Raw genomic sequence first — 21,923 nt, forward strand, 5'->3', positions numbered from 1 at the left:
GGACTTATAAGCAAATCACATAACAGTTCTCATTGAAGTTATGGTATTTTTTAATCTGTGTTCTCATAAGTGACGAAAGAAAATGCCATAAGAAATCTAACTTTTCCATATATTATGCCCTGTATATGGTCTCAGATATTTCTTCAACTAATAAAAAAAAATACTTCTGGTTCAATGTATACTTTCTATTCCAATTCAAGACATCTTTATAAACTTGGCATCTATAAAATATTTTGATCCCTACAAAGGTTTATTGCTTCATTAATACATAACTGAATTTCCTAGCTGCAATACTTAGTTGTACACATTCAAATATAAAACCTGTTGAGGAGTTCCCATCATGGCTGAACAGTAACGAACCCAACTAGTATCCACAAGGACGTGGGTTCAATCACTGGCCTGCTCAGTGGGTGAAGGATCCAGCGTTGCCATGAGCTGCAGTGTAGATTGCAGATATGGCTTGGATCTGGTGTTGCTGTGGTGTAGGCCAGCAGCTACAGCTCCGATTTGACACCTAGCCTGAGAACTTCCATATGCCACAGTTTCAGCACTAAAAAGACAAAAAAAAAAAAGAAAAGAAAAAAAAACCCTGTTGAACTTCAAGTCTCTTTTGTAAAATTAAGATTTTCATTGTACAATTTTTAATACATCAATTATGTTTTTTTATGATTGCACAATGTTGATATCAAATTTTATTTTTCAGCAAAGGCATACTTTGTATGCATAGTAACAATGTAGAAATAGTCTTCTTTTTTATTAAGAAATGCAAATTATACATTTTTTGAAACAGTCTGTTCAGTCTATATTTTATTTACTTAAAAAAATTATAGCTATGAGTGCAAGAACTATGTCACTTTCCTCCTAACACAACTGGGAAATCTTAATTCTACCACATGTAAAACAAGAATGTAAGTGAGTTGATTACTAGCAACTAACATTAGACCCTGTTTCAGGGAGAAAGTAGAAAGTGCCCATCTAAAAGAGATAGCCAGCCACTACTCAGCCCTAGCTGGTTCTTGCCATGTAGGAATTTGAGCCCAATGTTGTCCAATATTCTGATTTCATAAAATAATATAGAAATTTGGAATCTTATGTTACATCTCCCAAATTTCAACTCTTGGTAGATTATTTTTAAAGTTATTAACACTGTATGGATCAAATAAATGATACCTGCAAACTATCAACTTGTAACCTCTGGTCCAGAGATTTTCTATAGATGGCTATGGTCTTCTGTGATTCAGCTTTGGTAACAAAACATCCTCTGCTGCCTATGGGGTATCTAGGGCTCTGAACTGGAATTGAGATCTTTAAACTAGTATTACCAAGAAGAAAAGGATATCCTCTCCTCAGGACTCTTCTCACACCCTTACCTAAAATTTATATTATGATGATTATTAGGTGAGGACTGTGACAGGGCTGCTTAATGAAATGTGATTTGACAAGGCCCTTGCCCTCTCATTTTCCCCAGTGCCTTCCATCTTTAATATATATGTTTGGGATTCTACTATTCCTAAGCAGATAGATATCACCTGTATATGTCTTCTTATCCTTGCTGTTAATGTTGTTATAACTCCCTATGTTTAAAGGGCAATGCAGTGTTCTGCCCAATAAACCTAAGAGTTTGACAATGTAAAAACTAGAACATTTCTGTTCATGAAAAGGGTAGGGGATGGAAAATATTTTCTACCCCTAATAAAGAAAAGGGATTTCTTGCTGAATCTCTTTACTTACACTGGAATCTCTTTACTTACACTGAGTACCTTGAGCATACAATCCTGAATATTAGCCCTAGAAATCCTAGCATGTTCTAGTACAGGTGTGACAATAAATTGTGCAAAAACTTCACTGGGCCCACAGAGGCAACTTGTTTTATGCAAAAAGCAATGATTTCATTTCTTTGACAATGTGTGGGAACAGAAGATTTAATGGAGGGAAAAATATTCTCTTTTCATACATTAGAAGTCAAAGCAGGAAAGGCATGAAGTAAAAGGAAGAGAAGGAACAGGGAGAAATATATTCAAAACAATTGAAAACTACCTGATTGTCTTCTCACGGTGTGAACCTGTAGTTGTAAAAAAAGGTTATTAAGGCACAGTAAGCACCACCAGGATGCCCACAACCTATTGAGGAAGACTAAGATTGCACAATAGTTATAGTACAAGCCTAAATATGAGAACAAGGCACACTAGTGGAACAAAAACAAGTGTTAGGTGAAACCAGAAGGGGATGCTATTGATTCTGCTCAGAGTACAATGTTAGAGAAGGATTCATAAAGTAGATGATACTCAGAATTTAAGGCCACCTTTAGTAGGTGAAAGAAGGACATCCTTAGTGAAAGAACAATATAGCAAAGGCAAAAAAAAAAAAACATATAAGAGCAAGGAGTGTTAAAGGAATTAATGGTATCTCTGGACTTACACACTAAAGAGAAACTGGGATAATTTTATAAAATATCCTCATTGCCCACACTAAGAAATAAGGGGTTTATGTCCTTAAAGGACACACTAGACCAGTTAGACTTAATAGATATCTAAAGGACATTTCATCCAAAACCAGACAAATACACTGTCTTTTCTGTGCACATGCAAGTTCTCTAGTATAGATTGCATGCTAGACTACAAAGTAAGCCTCAATAAATTTGAGAAGATAGATATTATATCAAGCATCTTTTCTGACCACAAAAATATAAACCTAGAAATCAATTATAGGAAGAAAAATGGAGAAAATACAAACACATAGACACTAAACATCTTGCTACTAAAAAAAACCAATAGGTCAATGAAAAATCAGAGATGAATTCTTAAAATACCTTGAAACAAAGGAAAAATGAGAACACAACATTCACAAAATCTATGGGATGTAGCAAAAGCAGTTCTAAGAAAGAAGTTTATAGCAATACAAGCCTATCTAAAGGAACCATAAAAATCTCAAATAAACAACCTAAACTACCATCTAAAGGAATAAGAAAAAGAAGAATAAACAAAACCCAGAGTCAGAGTCAGTGGAAGGAAGGAAATTATAAAGATAATAGGGGAAATAAATGAAAGAGACTAAAAGAAAACCCAACAATGACAGAAAAGATCAATGAAAACAAGAGGTGGCTTTTTTGAAAAGATAAATAAAATTGATAAGCCTTTAAACTATGCTCATTAAGAAAAAAGAGAGGGTCTATAAAAACAAAATAAGAAACAAAAGAGGATAAATTACAATGGTATCACAGAAATAAAAAAAAATCATAAGAGAATACCACACTGAACAGTTATATGCCAACAAATTGAATCTAGGAGAAATAGATAAGTTCCTAGAAACATGCTTTTTCACAATTGAGTCAGATAGTAATAGATAATCTGAACAGACTGATCACTAGTAGTGAAATTGAATCAGTAATCAAAAAACTCCCAACAAATAAAAGTCCAAGACTAATCAGCTTCATAGGGGGAATTCTACCAAACACATAAAGAATTAATAACTATCCTTCTCAAACTATTCCAGAATATTGAAGAGAAGGAAACATCCCCAAATTCATTCTACAAGGCCACTATTACCATGATACCCAAATCAGACACAGACACTACAAAAAAAATTACAGACCACTATCTCTGAGGAAGATAGATACAAAAATCCTCCACAAAATATTAGCAAACCAAACCACTGATATATTACAAAAAAGATTATACACCATAATTGAGTGGGAATTATTCCTAGCCATAGCAATCAGCAAGAAAAAGAAATAAAAGGCATCCAAATTGGAAGGGAAGAGGTAAAATTGTTAAAATTTGCAGATGACATGATGTTATATAGAAAAATGCTAATGTCACCAACAAAAAATGATTAGAACTAATAAATTAATTCAGTAAAGTTTAAGCTACAAGATTAATATACAGAAATCTATTGCTGTTATATACACTGATAAAAACTGTAAGAAAATGTAATCAAGAAAACAATCACAATTATAATCATATTAAAAAGATTAAAATACATAAGAATAAATTTAATCAAGGAAGTAAAATACCTATATTCTGAAAATTATAAGCCACTGATGAAGGAATGGAAGATTAAACAAATAAATAGAAAGTATCCCATGTTCCTGGATTAAAAGAAATAATATTGTTAAAATGTCCATACTGCTAAAAGAAATCCACAGATTTAGTGTAATCCTTATCAAAATAACCACGACATTTTTTACAGAACTAGAGCAAATAATCCTACAATTTGTATGGACCCAAAAAAGACCCTGAACAGGCAAAGCAATCTTGAGGAAAAAAAGAACAAAACTGGAGGTAACATGCTCCCTGACTTCAAACTATACTACAAAGCTACAGTAATCAAAAAAGTATGGTCCTGGCACAAAAACACACACATAGATCAATGGAACAGGATAGAAAACCGTGAAATAAACTACACACTTATGGCCAATTAATCTACAACAAAGGAGGCAAGAATATACAGTGGAGAAAAGACAGTCTCATTAGTAAGTGCTGCTGTAAAAATTGGACAGCTACATATAAAGAATAAAATCAGAATATTTTCTCACACCACATAAAAAAATAAAATGGATAAAATACCTAAATTTAAGCCTGGAAACCATAAAACTCCTAGAAGAAAACATAGGCAGAACATTCTCTGACATAAGTGTTAGCAATACATTTGTGTATTGTTTCTTTAAGCAAAGGAACCAAAAGCAAAAGTAAATAAATGGGATCCAATTAAACTTAAACCAAAGGAAACCATCAATAAAACAAAAAAAACAACCTACTGAATGGGAAAAAATATTTGCAAATGATATGTCTGATGAGGGGTTAATACCTAAAATATATAAACAGTTCATACAACTCAATATCAAAAAACCCAAAAAACTCTTTAAAATTGGGTAGAAGACCTGAATAGATATATTTCCAAAGACACACAGATGGCCAACAGTGGGTCACATGAAAAGATGCTCAATATCACTAATCATCAGGGAAATGCAAATCAAAACCCCAATGAGATATCATCTCATACCTGTCAGAATGGCTATCATCAAAAAGACCACGAATTACAAATTTGGCAAGGATATGAAGAAAAGGGAACCACAGTATTCTAGTACACTGTTATTTGGAATGTAAATTGGTGCAACCACTATAGAAAACAGTAAGAAGGATCCTCAAAAACTAAAAATAGAACTACTGTATGATCCAGCAATTCCACTCCTGGGTATATATTGGCAGAAAATAAAAACACTATTTCAAAAAGATAACTGCACCCTCATGTTTATAGCAGCATTATTTGTAATAGCCAAAATATGGAAGCAACTAAGTATCCATCAACAGATGAATGCATAAAGACAATACGACGTGTGTGTGTGTGTGTGTGTGTGTGTGTGTGTGTGTAGTATAATCTATTAAAACATGGAATCACTATGTTGTGCACTTGAAAACAATATAATATTTTAAAATTAACTATACTTTTTTTAAATGAAAGAAGGGTTTTAGTCCCCAGGCTACAAGTTCTTGGGGACATGCCTATTTTTTGAACACCAGACTCACATTCCATATAATCAGCACCCAGAAGCAATAGTTGTGTCACTTTCAATCACAACCCCCATCAGTGTAACCATTGTCATGGCCATTGTTTCTATATGGAAATTCCTTCCTGGCCTTTATTGGGAAATTTATACATTTTTCTGAATATCAAATACTGAGAAATATAGCTGGGAAATCAGTAAAATGGAAAAAAAGTATTATAATTCTCCCATAAGAATAAAGCTTAACAGTAGACAGAAATATCACAGACTTAAAGAAAGCTACTAATATTAGGTCAAAAACAAGAACAGGAAATGCTGGCACACTAAGTGAAAAGTGTTGAAATTCCAAATATCAACACAAGTCTACTGCTTATTGTAAGTGTATATTTGTAGCCCCGTATGCTGCTAATGGCGAGTCATTCTTGAAAATTATATATATATATGTTAAGTATATATGCACAGTATACAACATACAAATCCTGTGTTCTTTCAAGATATAACAAGTTTAAGAAACAAAATTAACCCTTAAAATAGAAATTTTGATGTTTGATTTGTGTAGTTCTGTTTACCTTGCTAAGAGAGCCAAATGTTTTTATTACAACACTATCCAGTAAGATTTGCTGGTGTTTTCCAGTGTTTGAGTATCATCTATTGTAGAGTTACTGGCATTTGATAATACTTCTAAACTGTTATTTCTTATTTCTTAAAAAGGATGTATATCCAGGGTTCCTGTTATGACTCAGTGGGTTAAGATCCTGACATAGTGCCTGTGAGGATGTGGGTCCGATCCCTGGCCTCACTCAGTGAGATAAGGATCTGGCATTGTTGCAAGCTGTGGCATAGGTTGCAGATACGGCTCAGATCCAGTGTTGCTGTGGCTGTGTCATAGGCCTCAGTGCAGCTCCAATTCGATGACATCTAGCTTGGGAACTTCCATATGCCACATATGCAGCCTTAAAAAGAAAACAAAAGATTGTATATCCATAAAAATGAGCAAAGAGCATGATGGTTTGAAGTGTTTTATAAATAACAGTTAATTTATAAAATTCCTGGCTGGAGTTCCTGTTGTGGCTCAATGGTTAACGAATCCGACTAGGAACCATGAGGTTGCGGTTCGATCCCTCGTCTTGCTCAGTGGGTTAAGGATCTGGCATTGCCGTGAGCTGTGGTGTAGGTCATAGACATGGCTCAGATCCTGTGTTGCTGTGGCTGTGGTGTAGGCCGGCGGCTACAGCTCCGATTAGACCCCTAGCCTGGGAACCTCCATATGCCATGGGTGTGGCCCTAGAAAAGGCAAAAGACAAAAAATAATTCCTGGGAATTTTAACTCTTATTCCTTATTTCCATAGTTTAATATGTTATGAATTTGGAAATACTACCAATAGCAATGGCAGATAAAATATTAGAGACTTCTAACACCATAGATTAGATTTTCCTATTTTTATATATGATATAAATGGAATAATGAACTATATACATGTTTGTGTATGGCTTTTGTTCAGCATTAAATCTGTGACCTCATCCAGATTGAGTTGTTGAGTGTAGTATACTTACAGTTGTTGTACAGTATTCCATAGTGTGAATACGTCACAGATTTTTAATCCATTTCGATGGACATTAGGGTAGTTTTGAATCTACTAAAACTAGCTCTGCTATGAACATTCATTTTATGCCTTTTGGTAGACATAAATACTGATTTGTGTTTGGAAATATACTCAGGACTAGAGATGCTAGGCTATATGACATGTGTATGTTCAGCACTAGTAGCTACCACCAAACAATTTCCCAAAACCTTTGTACAAATTTACATTCCTATCAGCAGTGCATGAGTGTACAGTTGTGCTTCACATCCTCACCAACACTGGGTATTTGCTTTTTCCATTTTAGTCATTCTAGTGGGTGTGGAGTAATATTCTCTGGATTTTAATTTGCATTTCCCTGTTGACTGATGTAACTGATCACTTTATGTGTGTGTGAGAGATGGGGGTAGGGAGAAATTGGGAAACCCTCTTTTATAAGGTGCCTGTTTAACACTTTGGCCTTTTTTTTCTGTTGAGGTTTCTGAGTACTACTTACAGACTTGTATTAATAATAATGGATTCGAGTCATTTGTCATGTATATACAACACAGATACTTTCTCTCACTCTGGAGCTTGTCTTTTCGCCATTGTCTTTTGATAAAGAGAATTTCTTAATTTTTACCATATTCCAAGTCATCTTCTTTCACCTTTGTGGTTAATACTATTCTATGTCCCATTTAAGTAATCTCTACCTCTTCCAATATCATGAAGATATTTTCTTATGTTTTCTTCCAAAATCTTTATCTTTTTTTAACCTTTCTGCTTTTCATGTTTAGATCTATAACCTATCTGGAATCTACTTTTGTTTATGAGAGAGATAAAGCTCTCTCTCTCTCTGTTCTGTGTGCGCACACACATGCACATGCATATGTGTACTTTCTGCTAAGTCCCATTAGCCAATTTTTTCTTTCTTTCTTCCTTTTTCTTCCTTCCTTTCTTTCCTTTCCTTTCCTTTCTTTTCTTTTCTTTTTTTTTTTTTTTTTTTTTTTTTGCTTTTTAGGGCCACACCCACAGCGTAATGGGAGTTCCCAGACTAGGGGTTGAATCAGAGCTACAACTGCCGGCCTACACCACAGCTATAGCAACGGAGGATCCAAGCTGCGACTGTGACCTACACCACAGCTCACAGCAACACCAGATTCTTAACCCACTGAGCGAGGCCAGGGATCAAACCTGCATCCTCATGGACGCTAGTCAGATTCATTAACTGCTGAGCCATGACGGGAACCTGATTAGCCTATTTTTCTGTCTTTGCAACATTAATACCTATTGCTTTAAAATATAACAAAGCTTTAAAACTTCAAAAAGGTCTTGATATCTGGTAATAGATTTGATTTGATTGTAAATTCTCCAGTTTTATTCTTATTCAAGACTATCTTAGCTATTTTTTGCACTTTTCTATTTCTATATAAACTTTAGAATCAGTGTTGTTTTCTTTATATTTATCCTGCTTTGTGTTTACCATCTTCTTGAATCTTTGGTTTGATAATTTTCATCAGTTTTAGAAACGATTGGTCTTTAGCCACTTAATGATTTATTTTGCCCCTTTCACTGTTTTTCTTCTACAAAATTACAAAATGACAAGATATTTTACTGTGTCTCATGTGTTTCTTTACTGTTTTCTGTATTTTTGTCTCTTTATATTATAGTTTTGCCATTTTCTTGTTACCACTTTTAAGATCTCTAATCTTGGCTTCTACTTATTAAAACCTACCCATAGAATTCTGAATTTTAAATACTGTAATTTTCCATAACTAATTCCTAATTTATTCTTCTTTATAGATTCCAATTTTCTGTTGAAATACCCTTTTATCTATTTTATCAATCTTTTCCTCTTTTATTCTTCAACATATTAACCATAGTTTTTTTTTTAAAAGACCTTATCTGCAAACTCTGATATCTGAGTCACCTGTAAGTCTGTTGTCATGTTCTGATTTTTCATGTTTTAGATCTTGGTTTTAAGTCATATGATCCTGCCTCTTCTTGGTATGGCTATGATTTTTTATTGAATTCTAGACATTGCATAATTAAAATGTTGAGTTTTTCAGATAATGTTGACTTCCACCAAAGAGGCTTCATTCTTTCCTTTGCTAGGCAGATAGTGTGGGGGAATTATCACCTTATTCCCATAAGGCACTGAATCATATTGTAGTTTTGTTTAAACCTGGTCTGTCTCTGCTGTTCCCTTGTAACTAGAACATAGCTTCTGCAGGGTTTTAAACTGATAGTTTGGCAAGGCTTCTTTTTTATTGCATTGACAGACTGTAGGAAAGCTAGTTCTACTTTTCATATTAGTTATTATACTTTAATGCAAATTCAAAATTCAGCAATTGTATTAAGAGGATTATCAGTCAAGAGGTTGAGATCTTTTAGATCTCTACTTTTATCATCTTAGCTCTGTGTGACCATCAAAACTATTACATTTTTTCTATTATCCAGCAGCAGCCTTATGCTCAGGGCCAAACTTGAATTCCATGTTGTAATCCATGGCCAAAATTGGCAAGTACCACCAATAATGAAGAAGCTACAGGTCACAGATTGATCTATGAGAGGTTCTACCAATTATCTAGAATTTTATTTTCTTCAATCCTGTTGCTTTACAGTTCTAGGTTTCCTAATTGTTCATCCATAAACTCTTTCCTACCCAGAGTGAAGGCAATACTCATCTAATTTGATAGTAAATCTATTAGGACAGAAATCTACCGTTTTTATTTATTTATTTATTTATTTTAGGGCCTCACCTGCGGCATATGGAGGTACCCAGGCTAGGGGTCCAATTGGAGCTGTAGCCGCCAGCCTACACTAGAGCCACAGCAATGCTGGATCTGAGCCGCATCTATGATCTACACTATAGCTCATGGCAACACTGGATCCCTAACCCACTAAGGGAGGCCAGGGATCGAACCCATGTCCTCATGAATGCTAGTTGGATTCCTTAACCGCTGAGTATGACAGGATTCCTACAGGTCACTCTTGATATCTCTCTTTTTCTAATATTCCACATCTAATTCATTGGAGGATCCTTTAAATTTGTCCTTCACAATATACCCAGAATCAAATTACTTCTCATCACTTATGCCGCTATTGCTCTGATCTGAGCCATTATCATCTCTCATCTAAAATACTGCAATAACTACTTAACTGGACTCCCTACTTATATTTTTAACAGAGTATCCATAATGATTATTTTAAAACCATAAATTAGATAATTATATAATTTAATTTATATAATTATTTTGTTCAAAATATTCCATTCATTCCCCATTTTCCCTCAGAATAAAATTCAAAGCCCTTAAATGTCCTTCAAAACTCTAAATCACCTGCTGCCCTCTTTGATCTCACATGTGGCACTTTGAGGTTCCTTGAACAGGCCAGATACTTTTCTGACTCCGGGTCTTATTCTTGGTTGTTCCCCCTACCTGGAGTGCAATTTTTTCAAATATCTGCCTTGTTAAAGGTTTTACCTCTGTAAAATTTCTGCTCAAATGTTGCTTTTTGAAAGAAGCCTATGCAGATTACCCACCTAGACATAACTGACCCCACCATATTCTACAAGGCTTTTATGTCTTCTCATTGTGCCTCTCATTTTACAACATACTTTATGCTTTACATTTTAATCTAGAGTTTATTTTCTCTTTCACCATAAGTCTCTCCTATATAGAGTAGGCTCCACGAGGACAGGGTCTTTGTTTTATTAATGGATGCATTCCAAGCTCATAGAATAGCGTCTACTACATAGGAGACAATCTGTAAATATTTGACAATGATTAAAAAAATGTGTCACACATTATTATTTGGGTCTTTTCAAAAGCACTTTCTACTTCAAAATACCTTGATGTATTGCTCTGATGACTCCTAAGTGAAACTTACTCTGAAATTCCTAGTCAGAAACTCACTCAAATTCTGTTCAGTTTTGATTTTTCTAGCTTATTTGAAAATGGGCTACGTATCTACTCATTTCTCTGCCAGATTTATAGCTACTGGCAAAGGCAATACTCTCTAAAAATGAGAAAATTTCCAGAATATCTTCCTGTCTACGATTTATGGTAGAGAATTAGATAGAACTATATGAGGGTGCAGGTAGAACAGGTATTTCAAAAATATAAACATATTCTGTTTGAGGGCTCTTGCCTTTAGGAAGCTGTTATTATACTCTACATTAGCTCTGTCTTAGTTTGTCTTCTGTACAGTTTAAGAAACAGATGTTAATGTTTCAATTTAATGACTGAGAAATTAGTGTAATATGGTAAAATAAGGTTTGCTGTCTAGAAAGAAAACTCTATTAAAGGCTAAGTCTCCCCACCCCAATCCATTATTACTATTCCACCCCACTCCCTTTCCCTACTCCCATACCAGCCTGGATTAAAGGCCTCAACTTTAGAAACTACTAAGGGACAGAATAGGATACATTCCATTTCTTTGGGAAAATGGTCAAACAGAAAGTGAGAAAATACATACAGCTTCCAAACTTCAGTGGACAGGCATGCACATCCATAGGAAAATCTTCCAAATGCATGGGACATTCGGCATGAATTGTTAACCTAAAAGAAAGAGCAGAACATGAAATTAAGCTAAACTGAATGGTATTAAACATGGAGCTGAGTTCCTACTCACCATCAATGGATAAGAATAATGGGACTAATGCTGCTAAGAATAATGGGACTTTGTCGAGGTTCACTGAGATCCAAAACTTTATGAACACAAAGGATGGATTAAATAAACTAGATAGCTTCTCAGGGAAGATTCAGTATTCAGATTTTTAGATCAGATCTGAATCCCACCTTACCACCTTTAGGAAAGCAAATATCGCTTATCTGTCCCAGCTGAACTCCCTTATCTTCCTACCCTCCAAAGAAGCCTGGAAACACCAGGTTCTGACACATTCACTCCTGATAGCAGTTTAATTATTTCTGAAATAATTCTCCTCAGCAGGCTATCATGTTAAACCAATTTAGAGACTGTACTGCAGAGATATGTAGAAAGAATGTCTTTAACCTCATAATAAACAAGCGCGAAAGATGGCTCTGTTGCTTATTGCAACTGTTATAGCCTTGTTGAGGAAGAGGGCTCCTGAAGAACACACACAGTAGCTGTCCAGACAAAAAATTACAATGTTTATGGAGGACAACGACAACCTCAGAAATCAAGTCTGAAGAGCTCATGTTCTTTTAATAGAGATAATATGTGAGAGAGACTGTTCATGGATTCTTCCGTGGAAATCTGGATTAGGTATGACTTGCCATGCCCACATATTCATTCTCCTGCATTAGTCTAAATAGATTATTAGTCTAAATAATCTATTCCTAAATTTCCTTTTTGATTTCCTTCAAATTTTTGAGCTTCAACTTTCTTTGGCCTAGATAGTAGTCAGCTATGTGGAAATGGGACTCATACTGCGAAAATTCAGAATTCTTTGACACCTAACTCTGATATGCTATTTCTAGCCAAGCTGTATACCTCCTGGTTATATTGGATTCAATCCCTACCATCCTGTTGCAGTTCTAGGTAGTCAACTGGCAATCATCTCTAATCCTGGCTAATCATTAAACCTGATAAATGTGTGACACCTCATAAATGATCAAAGCAACAGGCAGGATGATTAAAGCAAACATGCCCGGATGTTTATTAGCAAGAACCCTAGGCTGGAAGGGATAAACCAAGTATATGCCCTTTAGCAAATATTTACCTATCTCTTGTTTTCACTTTCCTTATCTAAATAGAAAGAAATTGGAACTAGATGGCAAGTGTCCTTGCAGCTCTAACTTATCCTTTGGATATTTATAAAATTCCCCATGTGTCTTGGATGAAAGCTTAATTCTCAAGTCAGCCTGTAATAGCCCTCCAATCTACCTTTTATTCTTAAGGCATAAATGGGGGGGGTCGTGACTCAAAGAATCTGATTCAAGATAAATGTCTTTCACTGAGAAACTTGCTCCTTGTGTTGGATACCTAAAAGATTTCATGAGGGTTTAATAAAGAAAAATTGTGTTGTTCTTTCCACTTGCATTATATTTCCAAGATACTGCCTCTTATGAGTAATGCCAAGGGGAAATTACTTTATGTCTACCCAGCAATCCTGGGGACATGGCAAATAAAATCACAACAAATAGATTATCAAAGCAAGATGCGAAAGGTACTGATTTCTGATTAGGAGCAGAACTGATTTATAATAACTTTCCTATCTTCCTTCCCATCCACTTCTTGTCCATCCCACCTAAGCAAAGAGCAGTGACAATGAGAAGAAAGCAAATGTTGGTGGGGGTGGGGTACTTCACAAGCCAAATTAAGCTGTGCTCTTTTCATTGGTTCCTAAACACATCCTAATGCTCTCTAAACATCTGCATCATGCTGTCTTCCCTTTTGCCCTCCTTCCACCTTGTTACAACTTTCAAGACCCCTTCAATCTTTTTCTGCAACAGAAAGCATCTTGACTATAGTCAGGCTAAGATACTCATCACCACAATCTATGCCATAGACATATCCATCTCCTTCAAAAGTTTCCTTCCACCCTCTCTTATTAGCATTGTTATTAAATTCTTGTTATTTTGTGGAACAAAAACACTTAATGTAAAATCTTCCCACTTAGCAAATTTTAAGTGTTCAATACAGTATTGTTAATTGGCTTGAATAGACATTATTTCAGAGACATAAAAATTGCCACATGAATGAAGAGGTGCTCAACATCGCTATCATCAGGGAAATGCATATCAAAACAACACTGAGATATCCCCTATCTCTTAGAATGGCTATTATCAAAAAAGATAAGAGATAACAATTGTGGGTGAGGATGTGGAGAAAAGGCGCCCTTGTGCACTGTTGGTGGGCATGTAAATTGGCACAGCTACTATGGAAAATAGCACAAAGGCACCTCAAAAATTAAAAGTAGAACTACCATAGTATCCAGCAATCCCACTTCTGGGTATCTATCTGAAGGAAGTAAAATCGGGATCTCAGAGATGTCTGCACTCTCATGTTTATTGCAAAATTAATCACAAAAGCCAAGACGTGGAAGCAACCTAGGTGTCCATTGACAGATGAATGGGTTAAAAAAGTATGTATGTACAATGGAATATTATCCAGCCTTAAAAAGAAGGAAATCCTGCTATTTGTGACATTAATGAACTCAGAGGACATTATGCTATGTGAAATAGGCCAGAGAAAAAAACTACTGTATGCTATCATGTTGAGTCAGAGAAGAGAATGGTAGTTGACAGGAGCTGGGATGGATAGAGAGTTATTAGTTAAAGGGTATCAAGTTTCAGTTAGAGATCTATTGTACAGTAAGTAGACTTCAGGTGGCTTTTCAAAAGAGGTTAGAGACCTCTCAAAATATGACAGTCAGATCATAGATCCTCAGTCCCAGCCAGATTTTGACCTGTTTTGATTCCTATGCAAAGAACAGTCAGGAACTAAAAGGCAGCACAGGAAATCTTCTTTGAGGTTGAGGATGAACAATAAGGATGGGAATATAGATAGGAAAGAGGCCCTCAGGTATGGTCCTCATTACACTGTTCACTGAGTTTTGTAGAAACCTGGCTCCTCTATCTCCTCATCCTTGGCTTCTCAACAGTTGGTTTTTATTCCATTACAGTAACAGAGTTTTATTACTTTCATAGCCTCCTAACTTGTTTCCCTATATTCACCCTTGCCCTTAGAGTATATTCTCCACAAAATAGCCATCTAGTATTTTCCCATGTTACATAGAGTGAAAGCCAAATTCTTTGCCATGGCTTTACAAGGTCTTACATTATTTTGTCTTCTGTTCCTTTCTGGCTTATCTCCTATTATGCCCTCCCTTGCCCATTCTGCTCCAGCCACATTGGCTTCCTTGCTGCTCTTCTGACATGCTGGTCTCTCTTACATCATAGCCTTTGCACTTGGTATATTCTCATACCTCTTTCAAGTCTTTGTTTCATTGTTATCTTCTAAATAAGGCCCACCTTGACCTCCACTCAGCTTACTATCCACACTATGGTCAGTAAACCTTACCATGCTCTTTTTTTTTCCCCAGAGTACAAACATAAAACATGACATATAATTTATTTTTTCTATTTATCATCATTTTTTTCTGCTTACTATAAAGCTATGAATTTTTGTCTTGGTTTCTCTTTGATGTGTGTCAATACATATCCACTGAATGAATTAACTAAGGAATGATTTCTCTTTCCTAAGAGCATGTACTTCTATGGGGATCTTGCAGAGAAAGATATAAATTAGGCAATACAGCATTCAGATATTCCCAGGATTCCAGGCAAATAGCATCTTAATATGATTACTTCATAGCACAATATCTCAACCTATCCTCTTCAATGATCCCATAGCCTCTTTCCTAGAATTTCAGAGCTTAAATAGCCTTACAGAAAGCATCCTGCTTTATCCCTTCATATATTTTATATATGATTAAGCAGAAGAGAAGAACAATTTCTCCAATCACCCAACAAGAGTTGACTAATTATTGTACTCAACAAATATTTTTGATCACCTACTATATGCCAGGTATTATTCTAAACAATATAAGTATATCAGCAAACATACCAAGGTTGTTGCCCACTTAGAGCTTACATTTGAGTAGAGGGAAGACAAAAAATGAAACAAGAAAAATAAGTGAACTATATAATGTATTAAAAGGTAATATGCCTCAGGAAGAAAAATAAGATGTGATAGACACTATGGGAGAGGAATTGCAATTTTTAATAGGGTGTTCAGGGAATATTTTACTGAGTAGGTGACATTTAATCAATGACTTGAAGGTGATGAGAATGAGCCTTATGGATACCTAGAGAAAGAATATTCAAAGTAGAGGAAGTAGCAAGGAAAGACCCTGAGGTGGAAATATGCCTAATGTGTTCAAATAATAGCAGCTAGACCATTGTGCCTGCAGTTGGAGATACCAAAGGGGAAGATTAATAGATGATGAGTTCAGAGAGGAAACTATGAGGAACGGGGTAGAAGTTTTTCTAGGATACTTTGGCTTTCACTCTAAGTAAAATGTGGAGGTATTGCATGATTTTGAATAGAATGGTGACTTGATTTAATTGACATTTTAGTATTATTCTAGCAGCTGTGTGCACAATTAATTGAAGGAGGAAAAGGACACAACGGGAACTCCATGTATAATCAAAATTTAAATCTTTTTCTTTTCTTCCTTTTTTTTAAGGTCACATCAGCAGCATATGGAAGTTCCTGGGCTAGGGGTTGAATTGGAACTGCAACTACAGGTCTAGACCACAGCCACAGCAATGCTGGATCTGAGCTAGATCTGTGATCTATGCCATAGCTTGTGCCAACACTGGACCCTTAACCCACTGAGTGAGGCCAGGGATCAAACCCACATCTTCACAGACACTATGTCAGGTTCCCAATCCACTGAGCCATGAGGGGGAACTCCTAAATCTCTTGTTTTTCAAAAGACACCATTAAGAAAATGAAAAGACAACCATAAAGTGGGTCAATATATTTGTGAATCATACATTGATAAAAAACTTGTATCAAGAAAATAAATAATTCAGGGTTCCCATCGTGGCAAAGCAGAAATGAATCCGATTAGGAACCATGAGGTTGCCAGTTCAATCCCTGGCCTCACTCAGTGGGTTAAGGATCCAGCATTGCCATGAGCTGTGGTGTAGTTTGCAGATACAGCTCAGATCTGATCTGGCTGTGGCTTAGGCCAGTAGCTGTAGCTCCAGTTCGACCCCTAGCATGGGAACTTCCATATGCCATGGGTGCAGCCCTAAAAAACAAAAAATAAAAAAATAAAGAAAATTTAAAAAAGAAAACAAATAATTCTTATAAGTCAAAAATGGGAAGAAAAACAGCCCAATTTAAAAATGAGCAAAATGGAGTTCCCATCGTGGCGCAGTGGTTAACGAATCCGACTAGGAACCATGAGGTTGCAGGTTCGGTCCCTGCCCTTGCTCAGTGGGTGAACGATCCGGCGTTGCCGTGAGCTGTGGTGTAGGTTGCAGACGCGGCTCGGATCCCGCGTTGCTGTGGCTCTGGTGTAGGCCTGTGGCTACAGCTCCGATTCGACCCCTATTCCTGGGAACCTCCATATGCCGCGGGAGCGGCCCAAGAAATAGCAACAACAACAACAACAAAAGACAAAAAGACAAAAAAATAAAAAAATAAAAAAAATAAATGCAGGAAGGCAGCTTTCTACCTTGTGCCACTGATAATGATTCTTCTAATAACTTCCTATTTGCTTATAAGTAATACATCATCACATAAATTGCTTGTAATTCCTCCTTGTGAGTTAAGTGTATGTACAATTCAAAAAAAATAAAAAAAATAAAAAAATAAAAATGAGCAAAATATTTAAATATACATTTAATAAAAAGATATTCTGTTGACTAACAAGGACATAAAAGGATATTCAATCATTAGTCATTAGAGGAATACAAATTTAAACGACAATGAGACAGTGCTACATGCCTACAGGGATCTGCAGTGCAGCACAGGGAACTCTACCCAATATTCTGTGATAATCTATACGGGAAAAGAATCTGAAAGAGAATGTGTGTGTGTCTATCTATAACTAAATCACTTTTTTGTACAGCAGAAATTATCACAACCCTTGTAAATCAACTATACTTCAATAAAACTTTAAAGAATTTAAAAAAAGACTGACAATAGTGTTATCAAGAATTTGAAGAAAACAGAACCTCATAAATCACTGGTGGAAAAAATATATATAATACCAAAACACACTTTGGAAAACATTTTGGAAATTTCTTAAAAATCAAACACAAACTTCCTATAAAACTCTGCGATTTCACTCTAATTCTCCATTACTCAAGATAAATGAAAACATATGTCTGCAGAAAGACCTGTTCATAGCAGAATTATTTATAAAAGCCAAAATGTAGAAACAACCTAAATGCCCATCAAATGATAAATGAATATAGAAAATGTGGCATAGCTATACATAAAGGAATATTAGTCATCAATAAAAACGAATAAACACAACCAAGAATCTCAAATGCAGTTTGCTAAGTGAAGTAGCCAGACGCAAAAGATCACATTTGTAAGATTCCATCCACATTAAGTATCTAGGAAAGGCAAATATATAGCGATGGAGTTGATAATGGGATGATGGCTGCAAATTTTTAGAGGGATTTTGAAGGTGATGGAAATGTTCTAAATCTAGATTATGGTTATGGTTGCAAAACTCTGTAAAAATTACTAAAAATCATTGATTTGTAAAATTAATTTTTCTTGTCCTTTTTTTGTTTTTTGTTTTTTTTAGGGCTGCACCTGCAGCATATGGAGGTTCCCAGGTTATGGGTTGAATTGGAACTGTAGCCGCCAGCCTACACCACAGCCACAGCAACTCGGGATCTGAGCTGAGTCTGTGACCTACACCACAGCTCACGGCAATGCCAGATCCTTAACCCACTGAGCAAGGCCAGGGATCCAACCCATGTCCTCATGAATACTAGTCGTGTTTGTTAACTGCTGAGCCACAACAGGAACTCCATGTATATTTAAAATGTAACAATTTTATCATATGTAAATGATACTTCAATAAAGCTCTTACAAAATCAAAAAAGCAAAAGAGGACTTATAGCATACTTTTCAAAAGCATGGTTTTAAAGCCAGAGAACCAGTGATTCCCAACAGTATATAGTACCAATGGGTAATACTGCTTTTACCTAGCACAGAAGGTACATGCCTCAGAATCCCAAACAAGAGATAATACAGTGATTATGTTATACCATCTCATTGAGTTAAGAATCCCTGCTATTGTATTATTTTCAAAAGACACTAGAATGTCACGAGACATGTTTCTACAATATTTTCTTAGCCTCTTTGCTGAAAACTCCATCTTGTCCTGCTTTACTTAATCCCATCTTCCTGCTTTACTTTATCACATCTTCCTGCTTGAAAAACAGTCACAGTGCTGGTAAATGACTTAAGCTTAAGAACAAAGACCTAAAGGCATAAGTTATTCATAGGGTCAGCTGAATGAGGACATAATGCATTGGTCCAGGCACGCTGGACCTGTGCAGATTGGCACGCCATTTGCACAAGCATGATATGTCCTCTAAGGAATAAGAGAAAGAGGAACCTCAAGGCCAAGTGGTTTATGAGCAGTGGTTAGCTGGATATGCATTAGCAAAGAGAACTGAGGTGCAAACCTAGGCACACCGGGTTGCTGCAAATAGGCACTCTGCCGTCTGCAGAAGCACAGTGGTGATTCTCTAGATGCTATGCATAGATAGCTGACGCCAAGCTTCCTCAAATGCTAATGATTGTTATGTGCCTAAAGGTCAGAGTAAAAGCTTAACCTTCTACCAGCTAAGTGACTTTTAAAATAATAAAGAACTTATAAAATAATAAACAAACCCTATATCCTCCACCCATAGCTCCCTCCTCATGTGACATAATCCTAAAGAACACAATAAAAGCAGTGTGGTTTCTTGAGGCAGTGCTCTTGGTCCCTGAGACCTTGAGTCTCCCAGTTCCCACCTTCACTTAAGATAAATGCCTCTGTGTCTTGTTTTATGTTAACTTTTTTCCTTAAGTTCCACAGCACCCATTCTTCAGCCCCATCCTGCTGAGCTGGTCTCAGCACTAGAAGACAACCTGTTTCCTTACCTTTTTAACTTCTTACATGCTTCCTACATTTCCTGCTCCATGGCCCTTTCTTCCATTATCAAAGCTGTTAATGTTGCAGCTTTGATGTTTTTTCCAAAGTTATATCTGTCTCTCACCATAGCCAAGAATTGGGCCCATTTGAATAATCCAGGATATTCTCTCCATCTGAGAATTCTTAAATAAATCACATGTGCAAAGTACCTTTGCCATATGTGGTAACATACTTACAGGTTCTGAGAATTAAGACATGGACACCTTTGGGGGGAATTACTATACCTACCACATATAGCAAAATAAATGAATGAACACATAAACACAAAAAATCAAGACTACTGAAAAGCTGGGAGAAAATATTTGAAATATATTATAAATAAGGGCTAATATACAAAGAGTTCTATAAATGAAGGGAAAATGCCAAAAACTTAACAAAAAATGGGCAGAATTCATGGACAAATAGTGCACAAATTCATTTGAAAGTTGCCTTTGAACATATGAAAAAAATGTTCAAGCTCACTCATAACTAGAGAAATTCAAGTTAAGACTACACTGAGATACCATTTCTTATCTATCAGACTGAAGAAAATTTACATGTTTAAAAACTCATTCTATCAGTAAGATTGTGCATAAATACACATACATTGCTGGTGAAGATAGAAACTGGTGCAACCTTCTTGGAGGAAAATTGGCAACATTCAACAAAAATCTATGTGCATTGATCATTTGGGTGAGCATTCTCAGATTTTGGAATTTACCCTGAAAGTATACTTCCAATAGTACAAAAATACATAGGCACATAGTGATTCATTGCTTCATTGTAATTGTAAATTGTTGCATAAAATGTCTTATTCTTGGTGTCCACATATTCCATTTTTTCCTTAATTATGGCTTGCCTTATCTTTTGGATTGGATTTTAAACTGCTAGTTAACTTTGCAATCTTTTCATGGGCAGTTTCTACACTATCGTCTACATAATAGCACTGAATAAATGTTTGCTGATTTGAGAATTATTAGGACTAAACATTTTCATTTGTTATAAAAAGTTTCATTTTGGAATAATGTAGTCATGTAACTTAAAAAAAGAATATCTGCTATTGATTTAAAGCCAGTGAGTAAATAGTTTATTTTCTAGTCCTTTGGAATTGAGACAAATTAGTGAATTGGTTATTTGGTACCCATATCTCATCTTCATTGGAAATATATAAATACATTTTCAAAATGAGCATACATATAAGAGATTATTCTTACTATGCTATTTGCTGATTATTTTTCTATTTTGTTCAATAATTGATGCAAAAGCCAGCATTTTGCATATATTATACAGTGCTTTTCATTTTTTTGGATTTTTTTTTTTTTTTTTTTTTTTTTTTTTTTTTGCTATTTCGTGGGCCACTCCCGCGGCATATGGAGGTTCCCAGGCTAGGGGTTGAATCGGAGCTGCAGCCACAGGCCTACACCAGAGCCACAGCAACGCGGGATCCGAGCCGCGTCTGCAACCTACACCACAGCTCACGGCAATGTCAGATCCTTAACCCACTGAGCAAGGCCAGGGACCGAACCTGCAACCTCATGGTTCCCAGTTGGATTCGTTAACCACTGCGCCACGATGGGAACTCCCATTTTTTGGATTTTATTGGTACATGTATCTTATCTCCTGATCTAGATTGAATACCACATGTAAGTAATCTCATTTTAGATGGGAATTAACCAATGTGCTAATCCAACAACAAAAAATTCCAACTCAAAAGGCATAAAGAGGGAGTTCTTGTCATGGCTCAGTGGTTAAGGAATCCAACTAGGAACCATCAAGTTGTGGGTTTGATCCCTGGCCTCCCTCAGTGGGTTAGGGATCCAGTGTTGCCGTGTGGGTGGCAGATGCAGCTCAGATCTGGTGTTGCTGTGGCTCTGGCGTAGGCCAGTGGCTACAGCTCTAATCAGACCCCTAGCCTGGGAACCTCCATATGCAACGGGTATGGCCCTAGAAAAGACAAAAAGACAAAAAAAAAAAAAAGATAAAGAATATATGGTACATATATATACAATGGAATATTACTCATCCACTAAAGGAAAGAAATAATGGCATTTGCAGCAACATGGATAGACCTAGAAATTATGCTAAGTAAGATTAGTCAGACAGTAGATGAGACACCAACATCATATGCTATCACTTACAGGTTGAATCTAAAAAAAGGACACAATGAACTTCTTTGCAGAACAGATACTGACTCACAGACTTTGAAAAACTT

General features: G+C 36.0%; 1 protein-coding gene and 1 long non-coding RNA gene across 9 annotated transcripts in view; one reads left to right on the top strand and one right to left on the bottom strand.

Annotated features, from left to right (window-relative positions):
- Positions 1–21,923, top strand: part of LOC110257716 (uncharacterized) — a 152,800-nt gene that overhangs the window by 88,918 nt on the left and 41,959 nt on the right. The window lies entirely within an intron of this gene.
- The window catches only part of GABRA3 (gamma-aminobutyric acid type A receptor subunit alpha3), a 226,616-nt gene that overhangs the window by 38,783 nt on the left and 165,910 nt on the right, over positions 1–21,923 (bottom strand). For all 7 annotated transcript variants that reach the window (XM_085007138.1, XM_085007137.1, XM_085007135.1 and 4 more), the window contains one exon: positions 11,542–11,624. In XM_085007138.1, the coding sequence (XP_084863264.1) occupies positions 11,542–11,624 (83 nt within the window). The remainder of the gene's footprint in view (positions 1–11,541; positions 11,625–21,923) is intronic.

This window comes from Sus scrofa, chromosome X (assembly GCF_054392235.1).
Source record: "Sus scrofa isolate SSC_HxYL_T2T_F1_AM1 chromosome X, Sscrofa_HxYL_maternal_Yorkshire_Landrace_v2.0, whole genome shotgun sequence".
Lineage (NCBI taxonomy): Eukaryota > Metazoa > Chordata > Mammalia > Artiodactyla > Suidae > Sus > Sus scrofa.